Source organism: Rhinolophus sinicus, linkage group LG11, assembly GCF_036562045.2.
Source record: "Rhinolophus sinicus isolate RSC01 linkage group LG11, ASM3656204v1, whole genome shotgun sequence".
Lineage (NCBI taxonomy): Eukaryota > Metazoa > Chordata > Mammalia > Chiroptera > Rhinolophidae > Rhinolophus > Rhinolophus sinicus.
Window position 1 is genome coordinate 7690234 of NC_133760.1, and position 27851 is coordinate 7718084.

The 27851-nt window shown below is 52.2% G+C and overlaps 2 protein-coding genes across 3 annotated transcripts; both read left to right on the forward strand.

Annotated features, from left to right (window-relative positions):
- Positions 1-2738: 2738 nt before the first annotated feature.
- On the forward strand, positions 2739-11946 carry DACT3 (dishevelled binding antagonist of beta catenin 3). The gene is made up of 4 exons (XM_074316221.1): positions 2739-3075; positions 8290-8386; positions 8553-8705; positions 9704-11946. The coding sequence occupies exons 1-4, from the start codon at positions 2827-2829 to the stop codon at positions 11098-11100; spliced, it is 1896 nt and encodes a 631-aa protein (XP_074172322.1). The 5' UTR covers positions 2739-2826; the 3' UTR covers positions 11101-11946.
- A 6394-nt stretch (positions 11947-18340) lies between these two features.
- On the forward strand, positions 18341-21922 carry GNG8 (G protein subunit gamma 8). 2 transcript variants are annotated; one of them, XM_074316222.1, is made up of 3 exons: positions 18341-20330; positions 21455-21540; positions 21733-21922. In XM_074316222.1, the coding sequence occupies exons 2-3, from the start codon at positions 21457-21459 to the stop codon at positions 21859-21861; spliced, it is 213 nt and encodes a 70-aa protein (XP_074172323.1). In that variant the 5' UTR covers positions 18341-20330; positions 21455-21456; the 3' UTR covers positions 21862-21922. The 2 variants fall into 2 exon arrangements, with proteins under 2 accessions (XP_074172323.1, XP_019608147.1); XM_019752588.2 differs by lacking the exon at positions 18341-20330 and having other exon boundaries at positions 20346-21540.
- Positions 21923-27851: the final 5929 nt, after the last annotated feature.

Genomic DNA, 27851 nt, shown 5'->3' on the forward strand with positions numbered 1-27851 from the left:
ATCACTGAACCTTTTATTCAGTAAATGATACCATAACAACCCTAATGGCAGGAACCACCTCCTCACTGAACTCAGGTTTTCTGGGTATCAAAATATTACCCATCCCAGTCAACCAATGCCTCTAACAATTTCTCTTGCTACCAGCAGCATCGCTCCTCTTGTGATTCATCTCATGGTTTTAGTCCTGTCTCTGTGTGTTCTCCTTGGTTTTCCACCTTTAGTCAACATTTGTTTTCTGACCTCTCAAATAAATAAGATTATCTCTCCTCTGAGTCTTGGATTGTCCCCAATGGTACATACTTTATGTGTGGAGATTTCACTGACTGGTATCTACCTACCAGCTGCTTGGCCCCATATGGTCTTGCCAATCCTGTAAACCCTAATCAGAGTTTCAATTCCCCTTATTCTACCAATACCCAAACTTCACTCTTTCTCCTCTCAAACCCCCAACTCCTCACAAAAGTAGATCTGCTAAATCCTGTGGAAGCTGAAAATCATCAGACAGACACAAGACCCAGGATGATTGTGAGTTTTTCGTTAGGACCCCCCAAAAAGCCAGATGCTTGGGAATAAACTCCAAGGATTTAGTATGGCCTCCAATCATGTTTGGGCATGATTGTACCCAGGTTAAGGGCTGCCAGGGGAGGGACTTTTGGGCTGTGATTGAAAGTAACTGCTGCACGTCATTCCCAGGAACTCTTCAGGAATTGTCATCACCAATAAGGAAAGGACATCAAGAAGCCAACAAGGAAATCTGCACACTTGCTACCGCTGCTCTGACTCCACCAACCAAGAATCTCTCTTCATCAAGAGTTCCTTCTTGGAACTCTCAACTGGCTGTCCTCTGGCCTCAAATCTTGGTTTTACTCCTTTATTTAACCATTTTTATTTTTCTTCCCAGGAACACCCATCTTCAAATCCCTGGTGACCAGAACCCCAAATCAGTTCCAGATCCAACATTTCACGCAGCAAATGGTTCATTTAGTCTTGATCTAGTCTTGCACAAACAGCAGGGATAAAAAAACAATCCTGAGATCACCCCCAGACACTAAGAAAATCTTGTTCAAGAGTGAGCGCTCCAGATCCCCATTTCATCAATCCTGATCGTCTCCCCATTGTTGGAAAACTAGGGCCGTTTAAGGACAGTGTAGGTCTGTCTTAAACAAGAGTGGGATTGAATAAAAATTGCCTTTACTAAAGTCTAGACTCATTTTTATCCTTTGGGCTCACTCGATTATTTTTTTACTTATTTATCAGGCCTTTCTGTGGCTCTTTATACATGGAAGGCAGTGCTCCAAGCACTTAACAAATATCTCACTTAATCCTCATAACCACTCTGTGAGGTAGATAGTATTCTGACCCCCATTATACAGATGAGGAAATTGAGGCACAGAGAGGTTAGGCAAGTTTCCCAAGGTCATACAGCTGGAATGTGGCAGAGTTGGGGCTCACTCCTGGAAGTCTTTGCTCTCAGTCACTTCTATTGCCTCTCCTGCTCAGGACCAGAAAGTCCCCTGGTGCCCTGGGGATCATAAAAGAGGGAAGTTCCCACATGATCTTCTGGGCCCTGAGTTTTAGGGAGTCAGGTCTGTCTGAGAAATGGATATAAATACTGGAGCTAGATCTTGAAGGTTGTAGGACGCACACTTGGCGTAGTGACACAGGCTGGCCGCCTGAGGGGGCGCCAGCCCTGCTCGCGGAGCTCGGGAAGGGAGGGGGGAACCTTGGACATGAACGTCGGGATCAGACTTTTAGGACCATAGAACGTTGAGAACACAGCATCTTAGAAGGCTGAGAACAAAGCCTCTTAGAACGTAGAACAAAGGCCCCTAGAATAGTAGAATGGTGAGCGCAGAGCCTCACAGCATCTGGGAGACAAAAGACACTTAGAGTCTGTCCTGGTCAAATCACAGAATTTTCCATCGAGGGTCTTATAATTCCAGAATTTAAGACATAACCTATCTTAGACTGAGAAGCAAGACTGGCCACATAATTTGCGAGACTCAGTGTGAAATGAAAACGCGGGTCTCCTTGTTCAAAAAATAAGAATTTCAAGACAGTAGCAGCAGAACATTAAAACCAAGCCCCTGGACCTTCTAAGCCGGTCGCACGCCGGTGAAGCTGTCTCCGCTTAGAAGCATAATTTTATGGGAGTTTGTTGATCTTAGCTGGTCTGGCCCTCTAGTTTTACCGCTGAATGTCTGGGAGGGCTTCGTGGAAGAGGAGGCAAAATCAGGGCTAACTCTAACCCTTTCCTCCTCCTTGCGCAGCCTCAGACACCGAGGGTTGCCAGGGGCTGGAGAAAGAGGAGCATCTGCCAAATTGTCACACCGACCCATTCTCTATTTGTAGATTACCTCTTCCCCTCCAGCCGGACAGTCCAATGGTAGCCAGAGGAACCAGCTGTGATACCGAGGAGGTACCGACCAATGACATTTGGGCAAGGGCGGACTTGTTTCCTGGTGACGCGTTGGGGGGCGTGGCCAGGGTTCAATGGCAGGCGAGTGGAGGGGCGTGGCGAGGCCACCCGAAGCAGAGCGAGTAGGCAGCTGCGAGCATGCGTCGCGTTGTGGGGCCTGTGCACCACCGAGCATCTTCGTAAGGGAGGGTACCCACCAATCGGCTACGGTTGCTGTGTGGCCGGGGGTGTGGTCATGCAGATAAGGCACGGGTGGGCGGGCCAATGGGCGGGCGCCTATGCAGATGAGACTGTGACAGCCGGGCTAGCGGGCGGGCGCGCGGGCAGGCGGGCTGTTGGGGCGGGGAGGTGGGACAGGGAGAGGGGTGGCCGCGGGGCCCGGCCGGGCTGGGGCGGGGGCCGCAGCCATGATCCGGGCCTTCTCGTTCCCGGTGAGCCCCGAGCGGGGTCGGCTGCGGGGCTGGCTGGAGGGCAGCCTGGCCGGGCTCTGTGAGTTGCACTGGCTCCGGGAGAGGCAGGAGTACCGCGTGCAGCAGGCGCTGCGGCTGGCCCAACCCGGAATGGGGGGCGCCGAGGCGGAGGACGAGGAGGACGCCGACGAGGACGAAGATGCGGCGGCCGCGCGCCGGGCCGCAGCGGCCCTGGAGGAGCAGCTGGTGAGAGGCCGTCTGTCCGTCTGTCCCTCCGTCCCCATCTGTGTCTGTCTGTCTGTCTCGGTTGGATGCTGAAACACTCGTGCCGGTGGGGGGGAGGGGGGAAAAGGACAGGGGGTGGGGCTGCAGACCCTGGAGTCTGGGCGGCGGGCGGGATGTGGCCTCCTTGCCTCCAAACTGGGAAAGGGGACGCTGCATTGCTTCCTCTGGAGCCTCTCGAGATGCACAGGCCCCATCCCCTACACCCCTTCCCCAAGGAAAATCCTTCTGGGCGCCAAGTACTATGTGTCACACCCAGGGCCCAGTATTTGGCATGCATTGTCTTCTTGTAGCTTTGGAGATAACGGGGATAGTCCCCATTTTACAGAGAAAGAAACTGAGGCTCAGAGAGGGCAAACGACTCACCCAAGGTCACACAGCTGGGATTCAAACATGCCCCCCTCTGGGCCTTGACTACTAGAGCTCCATATTCCCTAAGTCCTGGTGTGCTTGGAGATCTCCGGAGGGGGAGAGATGGGGGCAGGGGATCTTAGGGCCTCCTGAGGGAGAGATGACTACTGAGAGGCAGCTCACAGTGCCTGAGGACCCCACGGTGATCTTGACCCTCCTGTGACACTTTCTCTCCTTTCCTACCTGGTCCCAGCCCTGGTTAACCCATAAGGAGGCAGGTTGAGGCAGCATGGGTGTCTGACTTCTGGACTCCCTGGGTGCTCTAATGGGGGAAGATAAGGCAGAGGTCTCCAGATTACTTAAGAAGCACCATCCCTCTCTTGCCATTTCTTAATTCTCCAGACCTCTTCCTGGGTTTCTTGCACTCTTCTCGCCATCACTTCTCTGGGACTTGCTGTGTGTTTCTGTCTTTCTTAATCCTCCGTCTCTCTGTGCCTCTCTATCTCTGTCTCCCTGCTCTTCCCTTCTTGCATGTCTGCACCTCTCCCTGGCCCACATCCCCATTTCTGTCTCTTTCTCCCCCTCCCCCCAGCCTGTCAGGCCCCAGACCCCTGCTCCCCTTGCAGATCCCATCCCCAAGCCTGTGGGTGGTCAGAGCTTCCCGTTTGGGGAAACCTGAGCCGAGGTGGCGGGGGAGGGGGCTCTCCCTGCTGCTGACCTCGACTGCCCCCTCCCCAGATGGGGACTGGGGAGGGGACTGAAGTCAGACTCCCAGGCTGCACGCCCAGCCCCTCCCCCTGCCGGGAGTGGGACCCTGTACATTCTTCTCTGGAAACAGAAACAGCTGTGGGAGGCCCCACCCCCTCCCAAAGTTAGAGACGCATTGTGGGGGCCTTCACCAGCTCCCCCCACCCCACCCAGAGCTGGCTGGGCTTGGGGAGGCGCCTCCCACCTCTACAAGGAAAAGGGAGAAGGCGTGGGGATGGGCAAGCTGTGTCCTTCCTCACTGTCTCTCAGTCTCTCCCGCTTTCTGCCTCAGTTTCCCCTTCTCTTCCCCCCTCAGCTTCTTCATCTCTGCCCCTCAGCAACCCCCACCACATGAGGTGGTAGTAGAGAGGCCTCTCCCCCCACAGTCTCCAGGCAAAGCTCTGTCCCAGCGTCAGGGAGGAGGCGGTGGCAGGCAGCGGGAGGGAGACAGCGGCACTGAGGGAGGAGCAGAGAAGCGCTAAATATAAACCCCTCTGGTGTTTGGGGTTCCTGGGTCCTTCTGAAGAGGGGGTGAAAGCCTCTACTGATACCTGAGCCTCTGTCTTATGATGCTTACCCTTCCCATCCCTCCCACCTAGGAATACACTCCCTTTGAAGCAAAAAAGATTGAAGCCATACTTCATTAGTTTCTAATAAGAATGATGGGGATGCAGTTACAGATTAGGGGTATCGCAGAAAAGAGGCCAGAATCCTGGATTAGGGCAGGGGTCCTGTTCTCTCCCACCAAGGAGAAAGGAACCCTTCCAGCAAGAAGGCCTTAAGTTAGACTTGCAGAAGGACTTCCTAATCGGGACAAAGAGAATTGGATACAAACTGGGGGCATGTGAGGGGAGGAACAAAGATCTGGGAAAGTTTGAGCAAAGGGGTCTCCAGGGGCCTTAGCCACACTCATGTTAAACCTGCCTGAGCTGGATGACCTCAGGCCCACTGCAGTAGGACCGGCAAAAAAAGATGAGAGGCATTGTGGGCAAACAGGGAGCCAGATTCAGACCAAAGACCTTCTGGTCTTTTAAAGATTCATCCCTTTGCAGCTGGAAAGAATGAGGTCAGACTTACAAATAGACTGGGGGGGTGTTGTGGGGGGAGGAGTGATGAGGGGTCCAGGCACAAGGGTGGAGAAGGCCTCTCCCTTCTGTCCCCCTAACTCCTACCTCCCCTGCAATGGAAGAACTGAAATTAGACCTGCAGAACTTACCAACATTTATTTTTAATTACACAAGTAAAATATGATTTTATATTTTCCTTGTTAGGAATTCAGAGCTTTCATATAATAATAAAAGCTAGCATTTATTAAGTGCTTAAAAGGAACTGCTGTTTTAACTCATTGAATCCTCACAACAACCCCATAAGAGAAGGAGTAAAATGATGCCATGTTACAGGTAAAGAAACCAAGGCCCAGAGAGGTGAAGTAACCTGTTCAAGGTCACACAGCTGGAAAGTGTCAGAGCTGAATTTGAACCCTGGCAATTTGGCTCCAAGCCATGCCTCCTTAACCACTTCGTTCTACCGTCCAGTCCCATTATCCCTCACTTGATCCCCTAAATGCACCCTCTCCCCTGGGATCACCACTGTTGTCACCTTGGTGTGAGTCCCTTCGGACCTCTTCCAATTCATCTACTGGCAGAAACAGTTTACATACCAAGAAATATAAATTTCTGGGCGGCTGGTTAGCTCAGTTGGTCAGAGCACAGTGTTCTTAACAACATGGTTGCCGGTTCGATCCCCACATGGGCCACTGTGAGATGCGCCCTCCACAACTAGATTGAAACTACTTGACTTGGAGCTGATGGGTCCTGGAAAAACACACTTAAAATAAATAAAAGTTAAAAAAAAAAAAAAAAAGAATCACTCCAGGTGTTAAAAAAGCAAAAGAAATATAAATTTCTGCTTTGCCTTTTACAAATTCCAGTTGGGTGAGGTCCCAGAGACTATGCCAGTGGTTCTCAAAGTGTGGCCTGTGGGACTTCACCATCACATGGGAACCTATGGGAAATGCAAATGCTTGGGCTCCAGCTCTGGAGGGACCCAGTAATTTAGGTTTTAACCAGACTTCCAGGTAATTCTGTCTCACCCTCATACTATACATTCTGCACTATTCTTTTTCCACTCAACGCTCTACCATGGTGATGCTTCCATAAAGAAATACCTTCTTCCATTTTAATAGCCCTATAATGTTCTGCTGTACATTACTCCTTCATCGAACATTTCCTGAGCACCCACTTTGTGCCAGGCACTGTTCTAGGCACTGGGGGCGGGGAGGGTACAGCAATGAACAAAACAGACAAGTCTCTGCCCTCTAGGGCTGACATTCTAGTGAGAGTGACAACAGACAAATGACAATCTGATATAACTTTAAGCCAGGAGGTCATTACTGCTACATAGGAAAAACAGGACACTAGGGATGCAGAGTGATGGGGGAACTATTTTGGAAAGAGGGTGAGAGAAGGAATGGGATGAGCAAAGTTTCTGTGTGAGGCAGGAGATGTGGGGGACACATCCTATTGAGGTAGGAACAGGTCTGGCATGTTCAGGGAACAGCAAAGAGGCCAGTGTGGCTAGCACAGTGAGCAAGGGGGCGATTAGTGGGGAACATGACATGGTGTATCTGGGCGGTCCGTGGTTTTTTGTGGTTTTTTTTTTTTTGGTTCTTTTTTTTTTTTAGCCACCCCTGATGCTACACAATTAGCCTGCTTTCCTGGGTTTTGTTCAAAGACGGCGCCATCACCCTGAGCACATCTGCACACCCAGAGCAGAAGCCCAAAGTTGACTGATTTGACTTTCCTACCATAAACAAGCCCAGATGGGGGCTTATGTTCTGCGGTGGGGTGGGGTGGGGTGGGGGGTAGGGGTGGGGTGGGGGTGGAGTGGGGGTGGGGGGTGGGGACGGGGCCCAGGAGAGCAGTGGAAGGAGTGTGAAGCTGAGGGGTAGGGGGGTGGGGGTGTGGGAGGGTGAGGGAGCCGGCCAGTCTTTCTGCCCTAAATAGGCAGGGCTGGGCGCCTGCCCTCCCATTCCCTCCTACCTCCTCCCCTGCCTCCACCGTCCAGACAAGCCGCTTTTGTCTGAGGGTCAACCGTCAGCCCAGGCTGCTGCCGCCTCTGGCCTTACTCAGACCTGTGTGAGACTCTTCTGACTCTGGCCCCGTTTTCCAAAATGGGATTAAATCCTAGTGTCTTGGAGACCCCTCTGTGTTGTTTCAGTCCCTCCCCCCGCCCCCAGTCACTGTCACACTCTGCTCAAAGGGTTTTTTTACCTTCATTTTTTTCACACCCAATAAGAAATGGTCTTTTCCTGCAGCAAAAAGAATCCAGGGTAGACTCAACAGAAATTTCTTATGGGGCTGAGGAGCAGTGGGCAGACACTGGAGGCTTCTGGGTGGGACTGGAGAAGAGCAGGAGGAAGATGTGGTCCCTGGGCCAAAGGAACCTGCTGGGGCCCATTACTGCAGTACCACTGAGGCCAGACTCACAGAAGGACTTTCCAGTAGGCACTGAGCGTTCTTTCTGAAAGGAGGAGCAAAGACGTACATGATTCGTGGTCAGCCTATTTTATCCATATGAGGGAACATGTCTGCACTGGAAAGGTCTTAGGAAGACTTGCAAAACAACTTTCTACTGGTGGATAAAGGGCACTGAGGAAAGATGGGAGCATCTGAGAAAGGAAGCCCAAGAATTGGGAGAAGGCAGGTCCTGGACACCAACTTTTAGCAGTGAACTTATAGCAAGATCTGAAGTTAGACTAACAGGGGTCAAGGAGCCATGAGCACAGACGGAGGGAACAGTTGACAGGGAGGGGGAAGGAACAGGGCCTTCTGAGGCCTCATCACACCTAAAAGGGAATGAGTGGCTGCAGGATGAAGGACTGGCGTTAGCCAGAAGGACTTTCTAATGGGATCAAGGGGCAGAGAACTTGAGGGGGACCCTGGGCCTCAGGTGCTGCTTTTACCTTTTGAGTCAGAGCCTCGTTGTCAAAGTGAAACTGCCCATGAGCTCCAGGAATAGGGAACCAGTTAGCAGAGGACTGGGGGCCTTCTGACCATCCTGCTCTCCCCATGCCTTCAGGAGGCCTTGCCCGGGCTCATCTGGGACCTGGGCCAGCAGCTGGGAGACCTGAGCTTGGAGTCTGGGGGCCTGGAACAGGAGAGCGGGCGCAGCTCGGGTGAGCATGGGTAAAGGGGGCAGGGTTGGCCTGGGACTCCCCAATATTTCCCACTGCCCACCATCACTCAGGCTGCCCCATCTCTGTCTTTTGGGATCCTTTTCTCCACTCCTGATTTCCCCAGACAGGCCCCCTGATGGTGTCTCCCCTTCTCCCCGGAATCCAGGCTTCTATGAAGACCCCAGCTCCACAGGAGGTCCCGACTCACCACCTTCCACCTTCTGTGGGGACAGTGGCTTCTCCGGATCTGGCTCCTATGGACGCCTGGGTCCCTCTGAACCCCGGGGCATCTATGCCAGCGAGAGGCCCAAGTCCCTAGGTAAGGTGGGTGGGATTGGGACCCGGAGAGCCAGGGACTGGACAATGAGAGGATGGTTTTGAGCCCAAGCTTCTGAGTCAGACCAATCTGGATTCAAATTCTGGCTGTGACATTCCCTTTTCGTGTGATTTTGAGCATGTCACTTCTTTCTGGACCTCTGTTTCTCTATCTGTTAAAATGAGATTAATAACAGCACCTACCTCATAGAGAAGTTTTGAGTATTCAGTGAACCTCTGCCCTAAGGCATGGAACTTGGCATATGGGAGCCACTCAGTAAACAGGAACTGCTGTTATTCATTTATACAAGTAAGTTTCTGAGCCCCTACTATGTGCTATCCTAGCACTATCCTAGGGGTGAGGGATACAGCAGTGAAAAAAATCCCTGTCCTTACAAAGCTGACATTCTAGGTGAGTGAAATAGGTAATACACAAGATAAGTTAAGTAAAATATATAGGGTATTAGATATTGACATGTACCATGAAAAGTAAATTAGAGAAGGGGACTAGGGCATGTCCCTTTGAGTTGAGGAGGGAATTGCAATTTTACAAACTATGGCCAGGGAGGGCATCACTGAGACTGGGACATTTGAGTGGCACCCTGAAGTAAGTAAGGGTGTGGGCCAAGCAGATATCCTGAAGGAAAAGCCTGGGAAGCAAGTGCAAAGGTCCTGAGGCTGGAGCGGGACTGGCCTGAGCATCCAGGAAATCAGTGTGGCTGGAGACCAATAAATATAGAGGGGGGTTAGAGATGGAGGTCAGAGAGGTAGGGGCAGGACAGACCATATGAGTTGTTGAAGGCCACTTGTTATGATTTTGTTATGAACCTGATATGAGTGAAGGGGTGAGAACAGGGTTTGATGGAAGTCGGAGAATTGGGCGGGTGGTGGGGGCGGGGTGCAACAGGCACCCTGCTCCTCCTAGTTGCACTGAGAAAAGGGCTTTGAGTGCCTGTTCCCTATTCCTTTTTTTCCTTCTTCTTCTTGCCTTCCTTTCCCTAGGAGACGCCAGTCCCAGTGCTCCGGAGGCGGTGGGTGCTCGGGCAGCTGTGCCGCGGTCCTTCTCTGCTCCCTATCCGACGGCAGCGGGATCTGCGGGCCCAGAGGCCTGCTCCTCCGCGGAACGGCGGGCCCGCGCGGGGCCCTTCCTGACGCCCAGTCCCCTGCACGCTGTGGCGCTGCGCAGCCCGCGGCCAGGTGGCAGACCTCCTGCGGACTCGCCCGACGCACCTGGCAAAGGGCGGCCCCTGGACGGCTACATCTCAGCGCTCCTGCGCAGGCGCCGCCGCCGGGGGGCGGGCCAGCCCCGGACCAGTCCCGGGGGCGCGGACGGGGGCCCGCGACGCCAGAACAGCGTGCGCCAGCGGCCGCCCGACGCGTCCCCGCCCCCCGGAGGCGCGCGGCCCGCGCCTGAGCCCCCAGTGGAGCGTGTGGGGGGCCGTCCCGCCAGTCCGGCCGCCTTGGGCCGCGCCTGGGCCTCGCCGTGGGAGTCGGAGGCGGCGCCGGAGCCCGCTGCGCCGCCAGCTGTATCCTCGCCCCCCGACAGCCCGGGCGAGGGCCGCCTGGTGAAGGCGCAGTACATCCCAGGGGCACAGGCGGCTCCCCGCGGCCCCCCTGGCCGCGCCGCCCGCCGCAAAGCGCCACCACTGACGCGGGGCCGCAGCGTGGAGCAGTCCCCACCGCGGGAGCGTCCCCGGGCTGCCGGCCGCCGCGGACGCATGACGGAGGCCTCGGGCCGTCGGGGCTCGCCCAGGGCTCGGAAGGCCGCGCGCTCCCAGTCCGAGACCAGCCTGTTGGGCCGAGCCGCCGCCGTTCCTCCGGGACCCCCCAAGTACCCTACAGCTGAACGGGAAGAGCCTCGGCCTCCGCGGCCCCGCCGCGGCCCAGCACCCACGCTGGCCGCGCAGGCCGCGGGGTCCTGCCGCCGCTGGCGCTCCACCGCCGAGATCGACGCAGCCGATGGGCGCCGAGGCCGGCCCCGCGGCCCGGCGGCCCGCGGCCCAGGGCCTGGCCCATCCCCGTCTGCTCCTCAGCGCCGGCTGCTCTATGGCTGCGCAGGCAGCGACTCAGAGTGCTCAGCGGGGCGCTTGGGACCCCTTGGACGCCGGGGTCCGACGGGCGGCGTTGGCGGCGGCTACGGGGAGAGTGAATCTAGTGCCAGCGAGGGAGAGTCGCCTGCCTTCAGCTCCGCATCCAGCGACTCAGACGGCAGCGGTGGCCTCGTGTGGCCGCAGCAGCTGGTGGCAGCCACCGCGGCCTCCGGGCCAGGGGGTGGTGCAGGTGGAGGGGCGCCAGCGGGCCCCGCCAAAGTCTTTGTAAAGATCAAGGCTTCCCACGCGCTCAAGAAAAAGATACTGCGTTTCCGTTCGGGTTCTCTCAAGGTCATGACTACAGTGTGAGTTTGAGGGTTTGCGTGGGCTCCCCCTTCATAGCCTCTGCACCACCACACTCCCAATCACGGACCCTTCCACACCTCCCTTCCAAAGACCACCATTTTCTCTCCTTCCAAAGACCCTTCCTCACTGCCCCCATCCACTGCAGTCTTGGTTGGAAAGGCTGCCCCTCCACCATAGGGAGGAATGGGGGAGGAGCCCAGTTTGACCCAGTTCAGTTGCTGGCTCTGCAGCCCGTGGGGCAAAAAAGTTCTATTTCTCTGGGCCCCACTTTCCTCATCTGTACTATGGGTGTGCTATGGTATGTAGAAGGGGTAATTCAGTTTGAATTTCCTCATTTTAGTTTAGACACTTAGTCTGTTTGATGCCCTTTACTTCTCTCACTGAGTTCTTATTCCACCTTTCTATGCCCAGATACGGTTCCCCTCATATACCAAGTGCCCCCCATCTATGTCCCTGGATCCCTAGGTTATCCCCCTTGGCACCTCGGTTGGAAACTCTGTCTGACCCAGATGATGCCTGCAGAGTTCCCAGGAAGGGAAGAAGCACTGACTTTGGGGTTTTGAGGGTTAATAACACTTGGAAAGAAAGATTCTTTTACCTTTATCCCTGAATAATTTGGAAGGTTGGGAGGTAGAAGAGGGGAAGGAAGATGGCATCTATCTTGTGGCCCCCCCTGTGAGACGGAATGGGGGGAGCTCAGGATGACCCTCAGCTGTTCCAATCCAGTATTTTTTTCTTTTTAAAAAATTACTGTATTTATTATGACGATGGTGACTCCCCGTTGCACAGGGGGGCCAGATAATGTGTGTTTCTCTAACCTCTTTGTAAATAAACGCACAATGTTACATATGTGGTGGACTTTGTGTTAAAATGGTAGAAATGCTTTTCCTTTGGAGTAACATTTATTGAGCAACTACTGTTTGCTTTGGATATGGCAGTGTCCAGAACCAGATGGCAGATGCCAGGGTGGGTCTCAACATCATTTTCCTACCATTGGCTATTTTACTTCAATGAATCTGACCTTTGAAGGAGTTTTGTTTGATCATAAATATGGCCTCAGAGAGACGGAAACAATGTAGGTAAAGGGACAGTCCCAAATCCTCTCAGAAATCATCATCAGTTTGATGTACATCCTTCATGTTTTTATTTATGTGTTTACATACATATATAGATCTAAGTAACTATATAAATATATCACTATAAATAGGTATATACATATTGTCACACTGGTTATATAAAACTATATTTACATAAATTGAACTATATGCATTGTTTACCAGGTTGGGTTTTTTGTTGTTTTTTTGGGTTTTTTTTTTTTTGTTAAATCATCTGTGCCTGGAGATTTCTTTATGGGAAGGATTTTAATTAAGAATTGAATTTCTTTGGAGACGGCCGGTTAGCTCAGTTGGTTAGAATGCGGTGCTCTTAACGAGGTTGCCAGTTGGATCCCTGCATGGGCCACTGTGAGCTGCACCCTCCACAACTAGATTGAAACAACTAATTGACTTGGAGCTGATGGGTCCTGGAAAAAAAACAAAAACACACACTTGAAATAAATAAAAGTTGGAAAAAAAAAAGAATTGAATTTCTTTGATGTTTATAGTACTTAGCTTTTCTATTTCTTCCTGTGTCAGTTTTGCTAAGTGGTATTCTAGGAATTCGTGCATTTCATCTAAATTTAGGTGCCGTATTTTCCTATCACTCCAATAGCTGCATGAGATTCCACTGTGGGGAGTTCCATAATCTAACCCTATTTGTAAACTCTCCAATTCCTTGGTTCGTATGGATCTTGCTGCAGTGATGTCCTTGTACATACCTCTGTGCATTTATGTATGAATGTCTGTAGGATCCACTCCTAGAAATAGAATGGCTTGGTCATTATAGTCTGCTCATTTAAAAACTGAATTCCACTTCCATGCCCCATTTCCTTCCACTAAGACTGCCTTCAATTGACATTTACAAATTTTGAGAAGACTGTTTTTCTACCCCTTCACCAAACATGGGTTTGAGAACTGTGTTGTTTTAGTTGGCATGTCTTAACTCCCTGTTTCCTTGAGGTGATACATCTTTTGGTTTACTTACTGACCAACTTGTGTTTCTTCGACCTGTTTACATACTTTGCCCATTTTTCTATTTGGTAGGCCCAATAATTATACGAATTTTAAGGATGGGTAAATAGAGGCTCAGAGAGAGGCCATCACTTGCCCCGGTCACACAGCAAGAGGGAGCCAGGACTCGGACCCAACCCCCACCGACTCCACAGTCTGAAAAATGGGTATTTGTTGCTGCTTTGACCCTTATGTCTACATGGGTGGGTCCAGCTCTCTGTCCGTTTGAGGTCTGAGAGAGTGGGGACCAGGCCCCAGTCGGGCACTAGGGACACAGCAAGGAACAAAACAGAAAAAAAGTCTCTGCCCTGTAGAGCTTCTATTCTAGTGTATATGTGGATAAACATGTATTTCTGTTAGAGTAGCAATAAATCAGTTATTTTTAAAGGTTTTCCAGGAAAAGCCATTGCTTGTCAGGCCCTTGGGAATATTCGCTCCATCTCCATTCCATAAAAGACGCAATTAAAGCCAGAAAGGGAAAGGGACTTGTCTAAGGCCACACAGGCCACTCTGGTCAAAATGATTGGAGTAATATGGATGACCTTCCTTCCTTTTTAAGATTCTAAGACTTACTCATAAAAAATAATAGCTAACACCCATTGAAACATGCCAGACTCCATTCTCAACACTTTATATATATTGACTCATTTAATCCTCACAATCTCATGGGAGGTAGATACTATTATTGTGCCCACTTTACAGATGGAGAAACTGAGGCATAGAGGTTAAGTAGTTTACCCAAAGCTATTAAATAACAAAGCCAGAATTTAAGTTCAGGCTGCCTAAGAGTCAAGGCTCTTAACCACTGCCCTACAGAGTATATTTGCTATATGGGTTATCTCTAGAAAGATACACAAGGAATTGGTCACAGAGATGGAAGCTGGGGTGTGTGGGGGGGTGTGTGTGGATATAATAAGTAAATGTTATAATCTTTTAAAGGTGATAAAGACAATGAGGAAAAACCAAGCAGAGGTATGAGTGGGATGGGGAGCAAAAGAGTTTGTAATTTTAGATAGGTAGAGTGATCAGGGATGGTCTAATTGAGAAGGTGACATTTGATTGAACAGAGACCTGAAGGAAGGATGAGGTTTGTGGATGGATACCTTGGGAAAGAATATCCTAGGCAGAGGGGTTAGCCTGTGCAAAGACCCTGAGGCCAAAATGGTACCTGTCATGTTGGCAAAATAGCTAGGAGACACATTACTCCAGGGTGTCTGGAGTAGTGCATGAGGGGGAGAGGAGAGGTGAGGGCAGGGAATAGTAAGGGCCACAACATCATGTGGGGCCTTGTGGGCCATGGTGAGCATTTTGGTTTTAACTCTGAGGGAATCGGGAGCCATGGGAGAATTCTGAGCAGAAGAAGAACTTAGTTTTGTTTTGTTTTTTTTGGGGGAGGGATGAGGTTAACAGCTCTCTCTATTAAGATATAATTCACATACGATGAAATTCATCCATATAAAATATGGAGCTTAATGGCTTAAAACACATTTTTTTCTTGTTATAGGAACTTTTAAAATCTACTGTCTTAGCAATTTTCACATTTGCAGAACAATAACAGTATTTACTACAGTCACCATGCTGTATTTTACATCTCTATGACATTTAATTTATAACTGGAAATTTGTACCTTTTGATCACCTTCACCCATTTTGCTCATCCACCACCTGCCTCTGCAACCACCCATGTATCTATGAGGTAGAATTTTGTTTTTTTTAGATTCCACATATGAAAGAGATCATACTGTATTTGTCTTTCTCTGTCTGACTTATTTCACTTAGCAGATGGCCCTGAAGGTCCATCCATGCTGTTGCAAATGGTATGTTGCAAATGGCAAGGTTTCCTTCCTTTTTATGGCTGAATAATATCCCATGGTGTGTGTGTGTGTGTGTGTGTGTGTGTGTGTGTGTGTGTATCATATTTTCTTTATCCATTCACCCATCAATGGACACTTAGGTTGCTTCCATGTCTTGGCTATTGTAAATAATACTCCAATGAACATAGGGGTGCAGATATCTTTTCAAGTTAGTGTTTTTATTTTCTTCAGGATTGCTGGGTCATATGGTAGTTCTATTTTTAATTTTTGAGGAACCTCCATACTGTTTCCCACAGTGGCTTCACCAATTTACACTCCAACCAATAGTGCACAGGGCTCCCTTTTCTCCACACCCTCACCAACACTTGTTTCTTGTCTTTTTGATAACAGCAATTCTCACAGTGTGAGGGGATAGCTCCTCATGAGTTTGATTTGCATTTACTTGATTGTGATGTTGAACATCTTTTCACATACTTGTTGGTCATCTGTATGTATTCTTTGGAAAAACGTCTATTCAGATCCTCTGCCCATTTTAAAATCAGATTGGGTTTTTGCTATTGTATGAGTTCTTTATATATTTTGATATTAATCCATTATCAGATATATGGTTTGCAAATATTTTCTCCCATTTGGGAGAGTGTCTTTTCATTTTGTTGATGGTTTCCTTTGCTGTGCAGAAGCTTTTTAGTTTGATGTAGTCCTACTTGTTTATTTTTACTTTTAGTGTCAAATCCAAAAAATAATCACCAAGACTGCTGGCAAGGAGCTTACCACCTATATTTTCTTCTAGGGGTATTATGGCTTCAGGTCTTTAATCCATTTTGAGTTAATTTTTGTGTATGGTGTAAGATAGTGGTCCAGTTTCATTCTTTTACACATGACTGTCCAGTTTTCCCAAAACAATTTATTGTAGAGATTTTCTTTGGCCCATTGTATATTCTTGGCTCATCTGTCTTAAATTAATTGACCACATATGTGTGGGTTTATTTCTGGGTTCCCTATTCTGTTCTATTTTTATGCCAATAGTATACAGTGTCTGTTTTTATGCCAATATCATACAGTTTTAATTACTATAGCCTTGTAATATAGTTTGAAATTAGGGTGATACCCTTAGCTTTGTTCTTTTTTTCTCAAGACTGCTTTGGCTATTTGGGGTCTTTTGTGGTTCCATACAAATTTTAGGATATTTTGTTCTATTTCTGTGGAAAATGCCATTGGAATTTTAATAGAGATTGCTTTGAATCTGTAAATGGCTTTGGATAGTATGGACATTTTAACGTTAATTCTTTCAATCCACGAGCATGGAATAGCTTTTTATTTATTTGTGTCTTCAATTTATTTCATCAATGGCTTTTAGTATAGTCACAGAGTTGTGCAACTATCACCACTGTAAATCCCAGAACATTTCCATCATCCCAGATAGAAACTGCACCCTTAGCTGTCATCCTTCAATCTCCCCAGCTCCTGGCAACCACTAATCTACTTTTGTGTCTATTGATTTGCCTATTCTGGACATTTCCTATAAATGGAATCATGCAATATCTGGTCTTTTGTGTCTGTCTTCTTTCACTTAGCATATTTTCTCAAAGTTCATCCATGTTATATAGTTCGTATCAGAACTTTATTTCTTCCAATCACCACATGATAGTCCACTATCTGGGTAGACCACATTTAGTTTATCCATGCATCAGTTGATGGGCATTTGGGTTGTTTCCAGTTCAGGACTATTCTGAATAATGTTGTTATGAACAGCCCTGTCCAAGTTTTTGTGTGGACAGATGTTTTCATTTCTTGTAGGTAGATACTTAGGAGTGGAATTTCTGGGTCATGTGGTAACTCTGTTTAACCTTTTGAGGAACAGCCGCTTTCCTAAGTGGCTGCACCATTTTACATTCCCACCAGCAGTGTCTGAAGGTTCCAATATCTCCTCACTAACACTTGCTATTTTCTGGGGACTTCAGTTCAAACAGGGTCACTCTCGCTGCTCTGTGGGCACCAGGCTGAGAGAGACAGAAGTAGAAGCTGGGAGCCCAGCGAGGAGTGACTGTACTAGTCCACGTGGAAGGGCATGGTGGCTGGGCCAGAGTGGGGACAACAGAGGAGGTAATACGTGATTGGACTGTGGAGAGAATTTGAACATGGAGTTAATGGGACTTATTGCTAGATCATGTGTGGGGTGCAAAGCGGGGTGTCAAGAATGACCCCAAAGATTTATTATCAACAGAGATGGGTAAGACTGCTGTAGGAGTGGGTTTGGCGTGTGAAATCCAGAGCTTAGTTTTGGATTCATTGATTTTGAGAATCTCACCAGATACCCAGGTGGGAATATACAGCAAGCGATTGGGTATTTGGCCCTCGAATTACTGTTGGCGTCCATTGCACGTTTCTTGAATGCTTAAAGCCAGAGTTGAATCCGAATCCAGGGTCTTGGTTCCCCCCTGCCCCCCAAGAAATGGGGACAAATAATACCACTGACTACTAGGTTGTCATGAGGCTAGGGCCTTTCCTGTGCGGCACAGAGCAGGACTGCACACCTGGAAACTAAGGTCACGCGTAGGGTGGAAAGAGGGCTGAGGTCCACAGCTCCGGAGAGAAATGGAGGTTACACTTGGTTCAGGCAGTGTCAGTCTGTCAGCCTCTGGCCGCCATCGGGGAGGGGAAAGGGAGGTTGGGTCGTCACCTTGTCCACCCCCGCTCTTAGTTAGGTTTCCTCCTGGGGGCTGCCGGGGCCAGCACTGATGATGGAAACCAGCTGCGGGAGGCGCCGAGGCTGGGCGCACGCCCAGGCCCCTCCCCGGCGCCGGCAGACCCTGCTAAGGGGGAGACTAGGGCGCCCTAGCTCCCCTCCCCGCTTCCGCAGCGGGGCCCGGGGCCCTGGCATGTCCGGCGCGCCTGATGCTTTCCAGATGTGAGCCTGGTTCCCCTCCCCCACCTGGCCCTGTAGCTCGGGCGAAGTAGGGGAGGAGGAAAGCCAGGGTCCGCCACTTCCCTATCAAATCGCTACACCACGGATCTGGGCTGGTGTCCCCTCCCCGTCGGTCTCGCTTCCCAGACCAGGCCGTAAAAACCAAATTGAGATGGGCTCATTGCGGCAGAGGCGCTCCTCTCCCCACCTCCACCTCTTCCCAGGGCTCCCGCCTCCGCCCCTCCCGCAGCAGTCTGGGGTGGTCGGGACACGCCTCATCCAGGCCACGCCCACATCATCGACACGCCCCTCCAAACCTTGCGCTGGACCACGCCCCTTAGAAACCCCGAGGTCACAGCCACACCCCTGGACGCACCTTTGTAGGCCCCTCCTCCGTCACTGTCCCCTGTGGAAGGCGCGGTCTGAGTACCTGTGTCTGCCCGCCTGTCCCTGTTTGGGTGTCTGTATGTCTCGGTTCTTGTCTCCGACCCTACATTTCTGTCTGTGTGTCTTTCCTGTACCTTCCCAAGTCTCTGTGTCTCTGTGTGCAATCCTCTGCTTGTCCCTGTCTCTGAGTCCCTAGGTCTATCTCTCCAAATTTCTGTCTCCATATCCCTGTCTCTCTGCGTCTGCCTCTCCCTGCATCTCTCTCCCCCTCTCTGTGTCCCGGTCCATCTTCAGTTCTCTCCCTCCACTTTCCTGTGTCTCTCTCACAGCAGGTCCGCAGGGGCTTCTTGCCCTCCGGATTTCCACCTTTTACGGCTTTGGCTCGGTTGGGGTGGGTGGTTCGGTGGGCCGCGGGCGCCCTCGTGTGGCCTTCAGGGGACTGTCAGAGAGGACAGAAGGTTGTGTGTGCTGAGTGCAGGAAAGACACTGTGGGTGTCCGGGGTGTCACCGAACGATGGTGTGTGACACAAAGAGATTGTATGAGTGTGTAGTACTGTGAAATTGTGCGTTGATGCCAGAGGTTGTGTGTGGCTGTGTGACCTCGTGAGATGCGGTGTAACAGAGTGTCACTGTGTGAAATCTTGTCATACCTACAGGTTGTGTGTGACTATATGTGAGATGAGAGAGGTAACATGTAGGTGACTGTGTGATACCATGAAGTTGGTGTGCCTGCAACACTATTTGGGGGACTGTGACATCGAGAGACCATATGCGAGAGTGAGATTGTGTGCGAGAGTGTGTAACGTGGTGAGGGCATGAGCTCTGTATGAGTCACATGGGCACATGATATGTGAGACTGAATGAATGTGATCCACCCAGAGATGGCGTGAGAAGGCAGTGTGAGCGGCCCCGGGGGACTGGGTGTGACAGAGAGACTGAGTGTGAGACAGTGTCAGCCACACTGATGAACTGTGAGAACTGTGTGTGACGCAGATCGTGTGGGAGATGACAGACTGGCACAGCGTTGGGGCAGGGAGTGAGAGTGTGAGACTATGAGCGCACTCAGAAAGTACAAGCGAGACCTTGTGTGTGTAAATGTGTGACACTGGGAATCTGCTGTGTGAGGGTGACAGCTGTGTATGATACAGACTGTGTAAGGCTCAGCAAGAGATTCTGTGCATGACAGCGTGTGGGTGGGGACAGAGTGTCAGGGAATGTGTAAGATGGTGTGTGACAGAGATTGTGTAAGCATGAGTGTCATTGTACGTGGGAGTCCCTGGATATGTGACTCACTGTCACATATCTGAGGTAGTGTATTTAACTGGTTGGGCGCAGTGTCACTGATGGTGATGTAGCACACTCGAAGAGACAGGGACTGTGTGGCATTTTGAGAGACCATGTGACTGTGGCACTGTAGGAGATTGTGTGTTGGGCACAGGTTGTTCGTGAGACTGTGTGGTCATACCGTGTGACAAAGCGAGATACTGTGCATCTCTGTGTGAGGAACTGAGAGTGTGAGTCTGTGCTGAGAAGGGGTGTCTGTGAGGGGATGACAAAGGTGGCGGCTGTGACACGGTGGGAGAGCACGTGTGATGGAGTGAGAGGCTGTGTGGACACACGGAAGAGATTTGTGTGACTGTGGGGTAAATGCAGCAGGGTGTAGGGTACACCTTGAGAGTCTGTCTTTTTCCTGTGAGTGTGTGTAAGAGGGAGACAGACAGAGATTAAGAGGGGAGACTGGGAGATAGAGAAAAGGAAAGAGACACAGAGAACAGGAGCGACAGAGACAGGGAGAGGGACACAGAAACAGAGACAAAAGGGGAACGGACAGACACAGATGGGACCCAGAGAAAGACACAAGGTGACGAAGGTAGTGAGGATGGCGGTGGCAGCATCAGGAGGCGGGTCCTCAGGGGCTGTACCTCAGGAGAGGGGGAGGGGCTGGGCTGGGCAGGGGGACCCAGAAGCTGTCTCCCAGCCTTCGCCACCAGCCTGCCATCCCAGCCCTAGGCAACAACAGGTAGGAAGCTCTGGTCCTGGCGCCAACAGCTCCTCCCTTTGCTCATCAGTCAGTGTGTCTGCCTGGGAATGAATGAATGAGTGAGTGAATGAATGACTTTATACTTCTGTGTCTCTGTTAACCTGTCTCCTCCAGCTGCTCCATCTCTCTCTCTCCATCCCTGGTCCCTTCTCTCCTCTGTCCCTTTATCCCCCTGTGCCCCTCTCTCTCATCTTCTATCCCTGTCCCTTCCTCTACCCCTACATGTGTCCCTATCTCTATCCTCTCCCACCCCCTTCACCTCATCCCTCCTGGACTCCTCCATCTCCCCTTCTCTATCCCCCCATCCCTTTGTCCTCTGTACCTCTCTCCCTCTGTATCACTCTGCCCCTTTCTTTAGCTTTTTGTCCACCCCCTACTCCCTCCATCCGTCCCCCATGTCTCCATCTCTTTCTCTCCCTCTTCAATCTCTTTATCTCCCCTGTGCCTCAGTCTCTCCCTCTGTCACTTTGTCTCTCCCTCTGCCCCTCCAATTTGTCCCCCTCTTCATCCTCTCTGTCCCTCTCCTAGTCATGTCTGGATTGGGCCCCCTCTCCCCCCAGCCCTCTCTCTGGCTGCTAATGAGCAGAGGAACCTTTGAGGTGGCCAGGGCTGGGGTGGGGGAGCTCCCCGAGGGGGGCGGAGGGGGCAGCTGCTGCCAAAGTCCTAATGAGGCCCCCTCTGTGCCCCTCCCGCCGAGATCTTAATTCCTTGTTCTCCCTGGAGCCACCGCTAATTGGCCTGGGGAGGGCCCCCCTCCTGGCTTATGCCCTATCCCTGGGGGCTAAGGACACCTGGATCCTGATCCAGCACCTGTGGCCCTGTCCTTCTGTCCCTCCCACCACCTGCCTCTCAGCCTCGAATCTGTGCTTCCCTCCTGCCTTCCTCACCCCTCTCTGTTCATCCCTCCCGCTGCCACTAGGACCCCGTCTGTGCGGCTCTCCATCCCTCCACTTTTCCCTGGTTTCCTATAGCTCCACCAGCCTCTTCCACCCACACCCCAGTTGCTGGGTCCCACCACACCTCCGCCTCCCTTACCTGGCGACCCAGACCTGTCCCTAGCCTATCCCACTCCCGCCTGGCCTTTAACTCCTTCCCCGCCGCAGCCATGTCCAACAACATGGCCAAGATCGCGGAGGCCCGCAAGACTGTGGAACAGCTGAAGCTGGAAGTGAACATCGACCGCTTGAAGGTGCCTGGTCGAGATGGGAGGAAGGCGGGAGCTCAGGGCTGGGTTTTGACCTGGAGTTACTGGGAGTGGGGCCTGGAGCCTCGGAGGCGGGGGAAGATCCCCTTCCGAACAAGGCTGGACCCGGGGAGGGGTCCGGGCAAGGGGCAAGGCCTTGGGCGGGGCGGGGCGTGAACATCACCCGGGCACCGGCAGGTATCGCAGGCAGCGGCGGAGCTATTGGCCTTCTGCGAGACGCATGCCAAAGACGACCCGCTGGTGACGCCGGTACCGGCCGCAGAGAATCCCTTCCGCGACAAGCGCCTCTTTTGCATCCTGCTCTGAGCCTTCCTGAGAGCTTACCCTCCCCTGCCAAAGTATGAATCCAATAAACGTGGTAACTGTGGTGGTGCCTGTGCTTTCGGGGAAACTGAGGCACGCGCAGAGCATGGGTTCACCGTGGAGGAACCTGTGTCCCTTCTCACCCCTTCTGAGTGTGTGTGGGGGCGGGGGTAAGGTTATGTGGGGTGTGTGGATGCAGAGGGTGTATCAGAGCCCACTGAGGGCTCCACAATCCTGAATTTAGTTAATGATCCCAACAGCCCCAGAAGCATCTGGCTACTTGTGTAATACCCATTTTACAGATGCCAAAGGAAGTCCCTTACTCAAAGTCACACAGATAGAAGGTAATGGGTTGAAGACTTCTGTCTGCAGTGCTCCCTGAACCCCTCAGCAGGGCTCTCTCCTCTCCTCCCTCCCTCCTGGGTTGGACACTCTTTGGGGCCCCTGTGTGCTCTTCCCACCTTTCTCATCCCTAAATGAATCCACCCCTTTCTTTCACATCTGGCTACCCCCTGCCACAGGCCTACCCCTCTCCTTAAGCACTGAACTCTGTTCATTCATTCATTTGTTCATTCTTCCAAGCACTCCCTGGGTACCTGTCCTGTGCTGGTTGAAGCTGGGGACATGGCTGTGACCCAGACAGCCCTGGCCCTGCCCTCCTGGGGCTCAGAATTCAGCGAGAGAGACACACATGTCCCCAGATAGCTATGACTCTGAGTGGGCAGGGCTGGGGTGGGGAAGCTCAGAGGGAGCATGTGACTCAGCTTGGGGGTCAGGGAGGACTTCCTGGAGGAGGAGACATCTGAGCTAGTATATGGTGGTAATAAAACTTGGGACCCAGAGAAGAGAGAAGTGTAGCTAGAGGGAGAGGAGACAAATTAATGTGTATATTCCTTCAACAAATTTTTTTTTTTTTTAATCTGGGGACACATGGGTGACTGACAGCTCTGGTTCCTGCCCCATGTTGTTTCCCATTTCACACATTGGTAGCCCACAGGACATACTCATATATAGCCTGCAGTTATATAATTTTTTTGCTTTCTACTTTTGGCCTACACAATGTTTAAAAATGTTCTTGATTTGGTTGCCAGACTGAAAAACAGAGTAGTACACATAGGAGTCCATACTTCCAGCTTCCCCTGAACTGGAAGGTCTGGTGACCTCATATCTACACAATTCCACAGGGTGACCGTAGACTATGAGATGGGACCTGGGCTTTGCAGCTCATCAAATTCCCCACCCTGCCCTGTTGTCTCTCAGTTGAGGAGGCGGAGGGCCAGTTGCTATTTATCATGGAGCCTGTGTTGGGGGCTTCTTACAGGGGAATGAAGAGAAAGGTGAAATGTCTTGAAATGTGTGTTGAAAATGAGGAAATACAGACTGAGTGAGCTGTGGGTTTGGTTAACTATTTTATCTGGTTGGCCCAACGGCCACTGAGTTCATGACCCCCTCCCCACCCCAAACCCCCACCTCCTCTTCTCTGGAGATTAACACCCCTGCTCCCTAGATCTGGATGGAGACCATTCACTGGGTCTCCCCTCCCTAGAGGCAGCTGCGTATGGTTTTGGTAAGTGCTCCATTATTCACTTTGGATTAGGGTCCCCTGGGCCCGAACTCTGAGCTTCCCGTTGAATTAAGACAGGAGCAGCTGTAATTACATCTCCCTGCTCCCTCCCACCTCTCAGCAGGCTCTGGCTTGGTTGCATCATGTCTGTGGGAGCCCCGGGGGAGACAGGGGACAGAGAGAGCCCAGGATGAGCTGGGGGTTGGTGTGGCAGGGTGGGAAGAGATGCTGGGAGGGAAGTTGCCGGGAGGATTCTGGAATTTCTCCCACCCAGCATCTTTGCATCTTAGAACCTGAAATGTGAAGGAATCTAGAATCCCACGACTTGAAGGGCTGGAATTCTGGAGTCTTTCAAACCTGCGGGACCAGGGTTCTGGGGTCCTGCCCCCTTGTCCAGCACTTCAGGAGTGTAAAAATATCTTGAGCTTAGATGTTGGGATTTAACCCTCTCAGCCCTGGGATCTTGGAGCTTCCTTTTTGGAATTCCTGGTCTTGGGGAATAGAAGCTGAGGAGGAGCAAGCGAGGCTGGCTGACTTGGGGTAGGAAAGGGAGATTTCTGCCTGGATTCGGGTGGAGGGGAGCCGGGTAAGCCTGGACACAGACGCTGGTCATGACAGAGGCCGGAAGGGAGGGGAGGCCAGAAGGGACAGGGTAGGTTCCCCACAACCAGGCTCTCTGCATGCAAACACAGATAATCTTGTTAGGGAGTATGACACTGCAATACCAGCTTCTGGTAACCAGCTGCTCTTTCCTGCCACCCCCTCTCCCGCTGGGAGGTCAGCTCTGTGGTCAGTGCCTGGCCCAGGGGCAGAGAGGTAACTGCCTAGGGAAGTGCTTGCTCTCAGCAGGCCCCTCCCACTTCACCCCAAACACTCAGGACTATTGGCTGCCCCTTCCAGCCTGTCTTTCCTCCCACCCTGACCCCAGTGCTCAGAGCAGTGCTTGGCATTGCCGAGGGCATCAGGAAGACGTAGCTCAGAGCCAACCGAGCCACCGTCATGGCATCAATCATTGTGAGTCCTGTTTCCATGCCCCATCTCACTTAATTCTTAGGTAACTGTCAAAGGGACTCTGTTCGTCCCCATTTTACAGACACAGAAAACAGGCCTGGAGAGGAGATGTCACCTGGCCAGTTGGGGCTTGAGGTTGGTGTGGAGAGATGGGTGTGCTCAAGAGGGACTGGAGGAGTTGGGGACTTGAAGGAGAACGCAGCAGGGAGGGTATTCCAGGTGAGGGGCGCAGCCCAGGCAAAGGCAGGGCAGGGACAGCAAAGGAGAGCCCCCTGGAGCCGGCAGGAAGCTGTTTGGGGTGGTGGGCTGAGGAAAAATGGCCTCTGGCTGTAAGTTCTGTGACCTGCCAAGGAAGGGCTGCTCAGGATGGACACACAGCAGCTTCTCACAGCAGTGAGATAGAAGGGTAGGCTTGGCAGTCTGCGTGCATTGTGTGTGTGTGTGTGTGTGTGTGTGTGTGTGTGTGTGTGTGAGGGGGGGGGTGGGGCCGGCCCCTTCCCAGGGCAGGGCCAGGAGGACAGAAGCCGCAGGCTAAGGGCGAGCTGGGGTCAGCAGCATGTCCAGATGCAGACCTGGGCAGGCCGCCGGAGACACTGGCCAGCAGGCGTGGGAGAGGCCCACTGCAGCCCCATTTCCTGGCCCGCTTAGCCTTGTCCTCTACTGAATACCCACCCAGAAGGGAGCCCTCACTGTGTGTGGAACAACTCCTGCCGGCCCAGGTTCCAGCTCTAACCTTACTCTGCCATCACGTGACGCACACCATTTGAGAACATACCCCCATCAGATGGTGCCCTCTGAGCACCTCTGCAACCCCAGCCCTTCGTATACAGCAAGTGTGTTAGGGTTTGTTGAGTGAATAATAACACCAGCAGCTGCTGGGGGCCTTCCTGGAGGCAGCGAGGGTGAATTCCATCTCTAATCGTCACACAACAGCCAGACAAGGGCAAGGCAGCCATTTGATGAAGACACCAGGCTCAGAGAGGGGAAGTCATTTTCCAGTGTCACACCATGACTGGTGAATGTTGGCGGTGAGTTTCCAAACCCATCCCTTTCCCCTGTACCAGGCAGCCCCTCCACACCAAACACACACACTAGACAAGGCCATTAAGAAACACATGAGCTCACAATAAACAGACACTCACCGATACGCAAAAAGATGCACAAATAATCCTTAGGGAAAAATAAAGCCTGTTCACATATGCCATTTGTATACCCACAGTCCCTTGCACACACCCTCCTGGGTGGCCATTTCCCTTCCTCCCTGGTGCTGTGTGTCCATTTCCAATTGTCTCTGGGCTGTCCTCCCTCTTCTGCCTGCTGCCCTGGGGCCCTCTGGGGAGGTGAGTCCTGCTCCTCACAGTGGGCCAAGGGGGAGAGCTGCTGACTCAGCCACTGGGAGAAGTTCCTTCCCACAGCTTGCCCTTCCCCCAACTACCCCCGGAAGCCACCCTCCCACCCTTTGCCCAGCGGGGTGACCTCTCACCCAGGGCACCTGGATGGAAGAGGAAGCCTTGTAGTCCTTGCTGTGGGTCTGGCTGGGGCTTCAGGTCCTCAGAAGGTGAGTGGAGGTGTGTCCAGGAGCCCCAGGGACCTCAGTCCTCTCATTAGGAATGAGTTACAGTCTCCGCCACCCCACCTACTCCCCAAGCACGGAACTGATGCCAGGGTTGCAAAGGCTCCTACCCTCCCCCCACCACAGCACAGGAGGGGAAACTGAGGCCTGGAGGGGGGTAGGGGCTTGTCTGAGATCTCACTGGGCATGGGAGCACTGGGAATACTCAGAGGTCCCTGGTGGGGACAGGAAGCCAGTGGGAAGGAGGCTCTGGGGACCAGAGCTCCCCCCACCCCACAATCTCCAGATGCAGAGACAGGATGCAAGCCTGTCAGGCAGGCGTCATCCTTCATTAATATCATATAACTTCCTGAGTTCCCTCTGGTCTGCCTGGTGACCGCAGGGCATAAGGAGGGACCACGTGGTTGGGCGGCCTGAGACCTGCATACAGGGGCACTCCCAGAGCAGGGCTGTGTGGTCACTCTCGGAACCCCTGGTGTGGCTGGAGTTGGGGCATCCATCCTGCCTACTGGAAGCTAGGGATACTAGCTGGGCACGGTGATAGAGAAATAGAGAGGGAGGGGCGAGGGGGTTGTGGTCCCCGGAGGACACAGGGACAGAGGGGAAGTCTGCAGCTGCCCGATGTCCAGCCGTTGGGGTCGGGAGCATCACCTCTGGCCGTGGCTGTGCCACATCTGCATGGGCTCTCCCTGTTACAGAGGGCTCTGGGCTAGGCTCATGGAGCTGCTGGTACCTCATTGTATAGATGAGGAAACAGGCATATGGGCTTTCCATCCTTGCCTGGGACCGTTACACAGCAAGAAGGTAGTCGAATTGGGATGGAAATTCAAGTCAAAGAGAGTGAGATTCTGAGTTTGTAATCCCTACACTTAAACTGCCTCCCTGAAAAATAAGGAATGTCTGCAAGGGTCTCTGAGGTCCCATCTGGCCCTTATGGGTGGGGAGGCCGCATGGGAACAGTGGGCTCAATGGGAGTGGGGCCAGTGAGGACTGTGCTGGCAGCTGGAACACGCAAGCGGAGCACACTGACCCAGGGCTGCGGCAGCTGGGGGTGCATTTGGGGAGGGGTGGGAGAGATCAATGTGACAGCAATGTTGGAACCCAGAACAGCTGTTTATGGCTAAAATATTATTTTTGGAGGTCAAGGTCACCAGAGCTTGGCCTCAGGCCTGGGAGTGTTGGGGTGAGAAGCAAGAGGGCAGGAGGGCGCTCTCCACTTCCCAGGGCTTTGCTGGGTGAATATGTGAGCAGTGGCGTGCCTGAGAATAGTTCCAGGGACAGGCATTTTTTTCTCTGGCCCAGCCACCCCCTTCCTCAGCCTTCTGGAAGGAGTGAATGGTGTCCAGGGAACAGAAATCTCAGTAGTGCCTGGAAAACACTGCATCAGGCAGGAATTTCCTGGTCATTTCTCAACCTCAGGGCCCGGAGCCCAGAGTAGATCCCAGAGGCCACCCTGAGACAGCCTTTTTGTCTGGCCAGCTGTGCCCCTCAGGTCCCATCCGGGCCGACTGGTGAGCTCCAAATTCCAAGTATGATGATGACTCAGTGATTCCCCACCTGGGGCCACTGGGGGGCCCTGGGGAAGGGAGAAGGGCAGAGACCTGGGTGGGGAGGTGGCAGGTGGCTCAGTGATGGGGACCATGAGAGGACACAGGGAGGGGAGACAGAAGGGAGAGATGGATGTGCTGGGCAGGGGGACAGAGGGAGCACTCCAGCGAAGGCGGGAGGGAGTAGAGGGGGCCTCTGGAGAAAGCAGGGGGAAGGAAGGCGGGGCAGAGAGAGGAAATGAAAAAGCCTGGGTGAGCCGGCATGAGTAGGGAGGGAGGGAGGAGGAAGGGAAGTAGG

Bases quoted from the DNA above. Each gene is read 5' to 3' on its own strand.
- DACT3 (XM_074316221.1), top strand. From the start codon at position 2,827: ATGATCCGGGCCTTCTCGTTCCCGGTGAGCCCCGAGCGGGGTCGGCTG. The intron at 8,387-8,552 runs GTGAGCATGGGT...CCCGGAATCCAG, and splicing joins GGAGAGCGGGCGCAGCTCGG to GCTTCTATGAAGACCCCAGC. The intron at 8,706-9,703 runs GTAAGGTGGGTG...TCCTTTCCCTAG, and splicing joins CGAGAGGCCCAAGTCCCTAG to GAGACGCCAGTCCCAGTGCT.
- GNG8 (XM_074316222.1), top strand. From the start codon at position 21,457: ATGTCCAACAACATGGCCAAGATCGCGGAGGCCCGCAAGACTGTGGAA. The intron at 21,541-21,732 runs GTGCCTGGTCGA...GGGCACCGGCAG, and splicing joins TGAACATCGACCGCTTGAAG to GTATCGCAGGCAGCGGCGGA.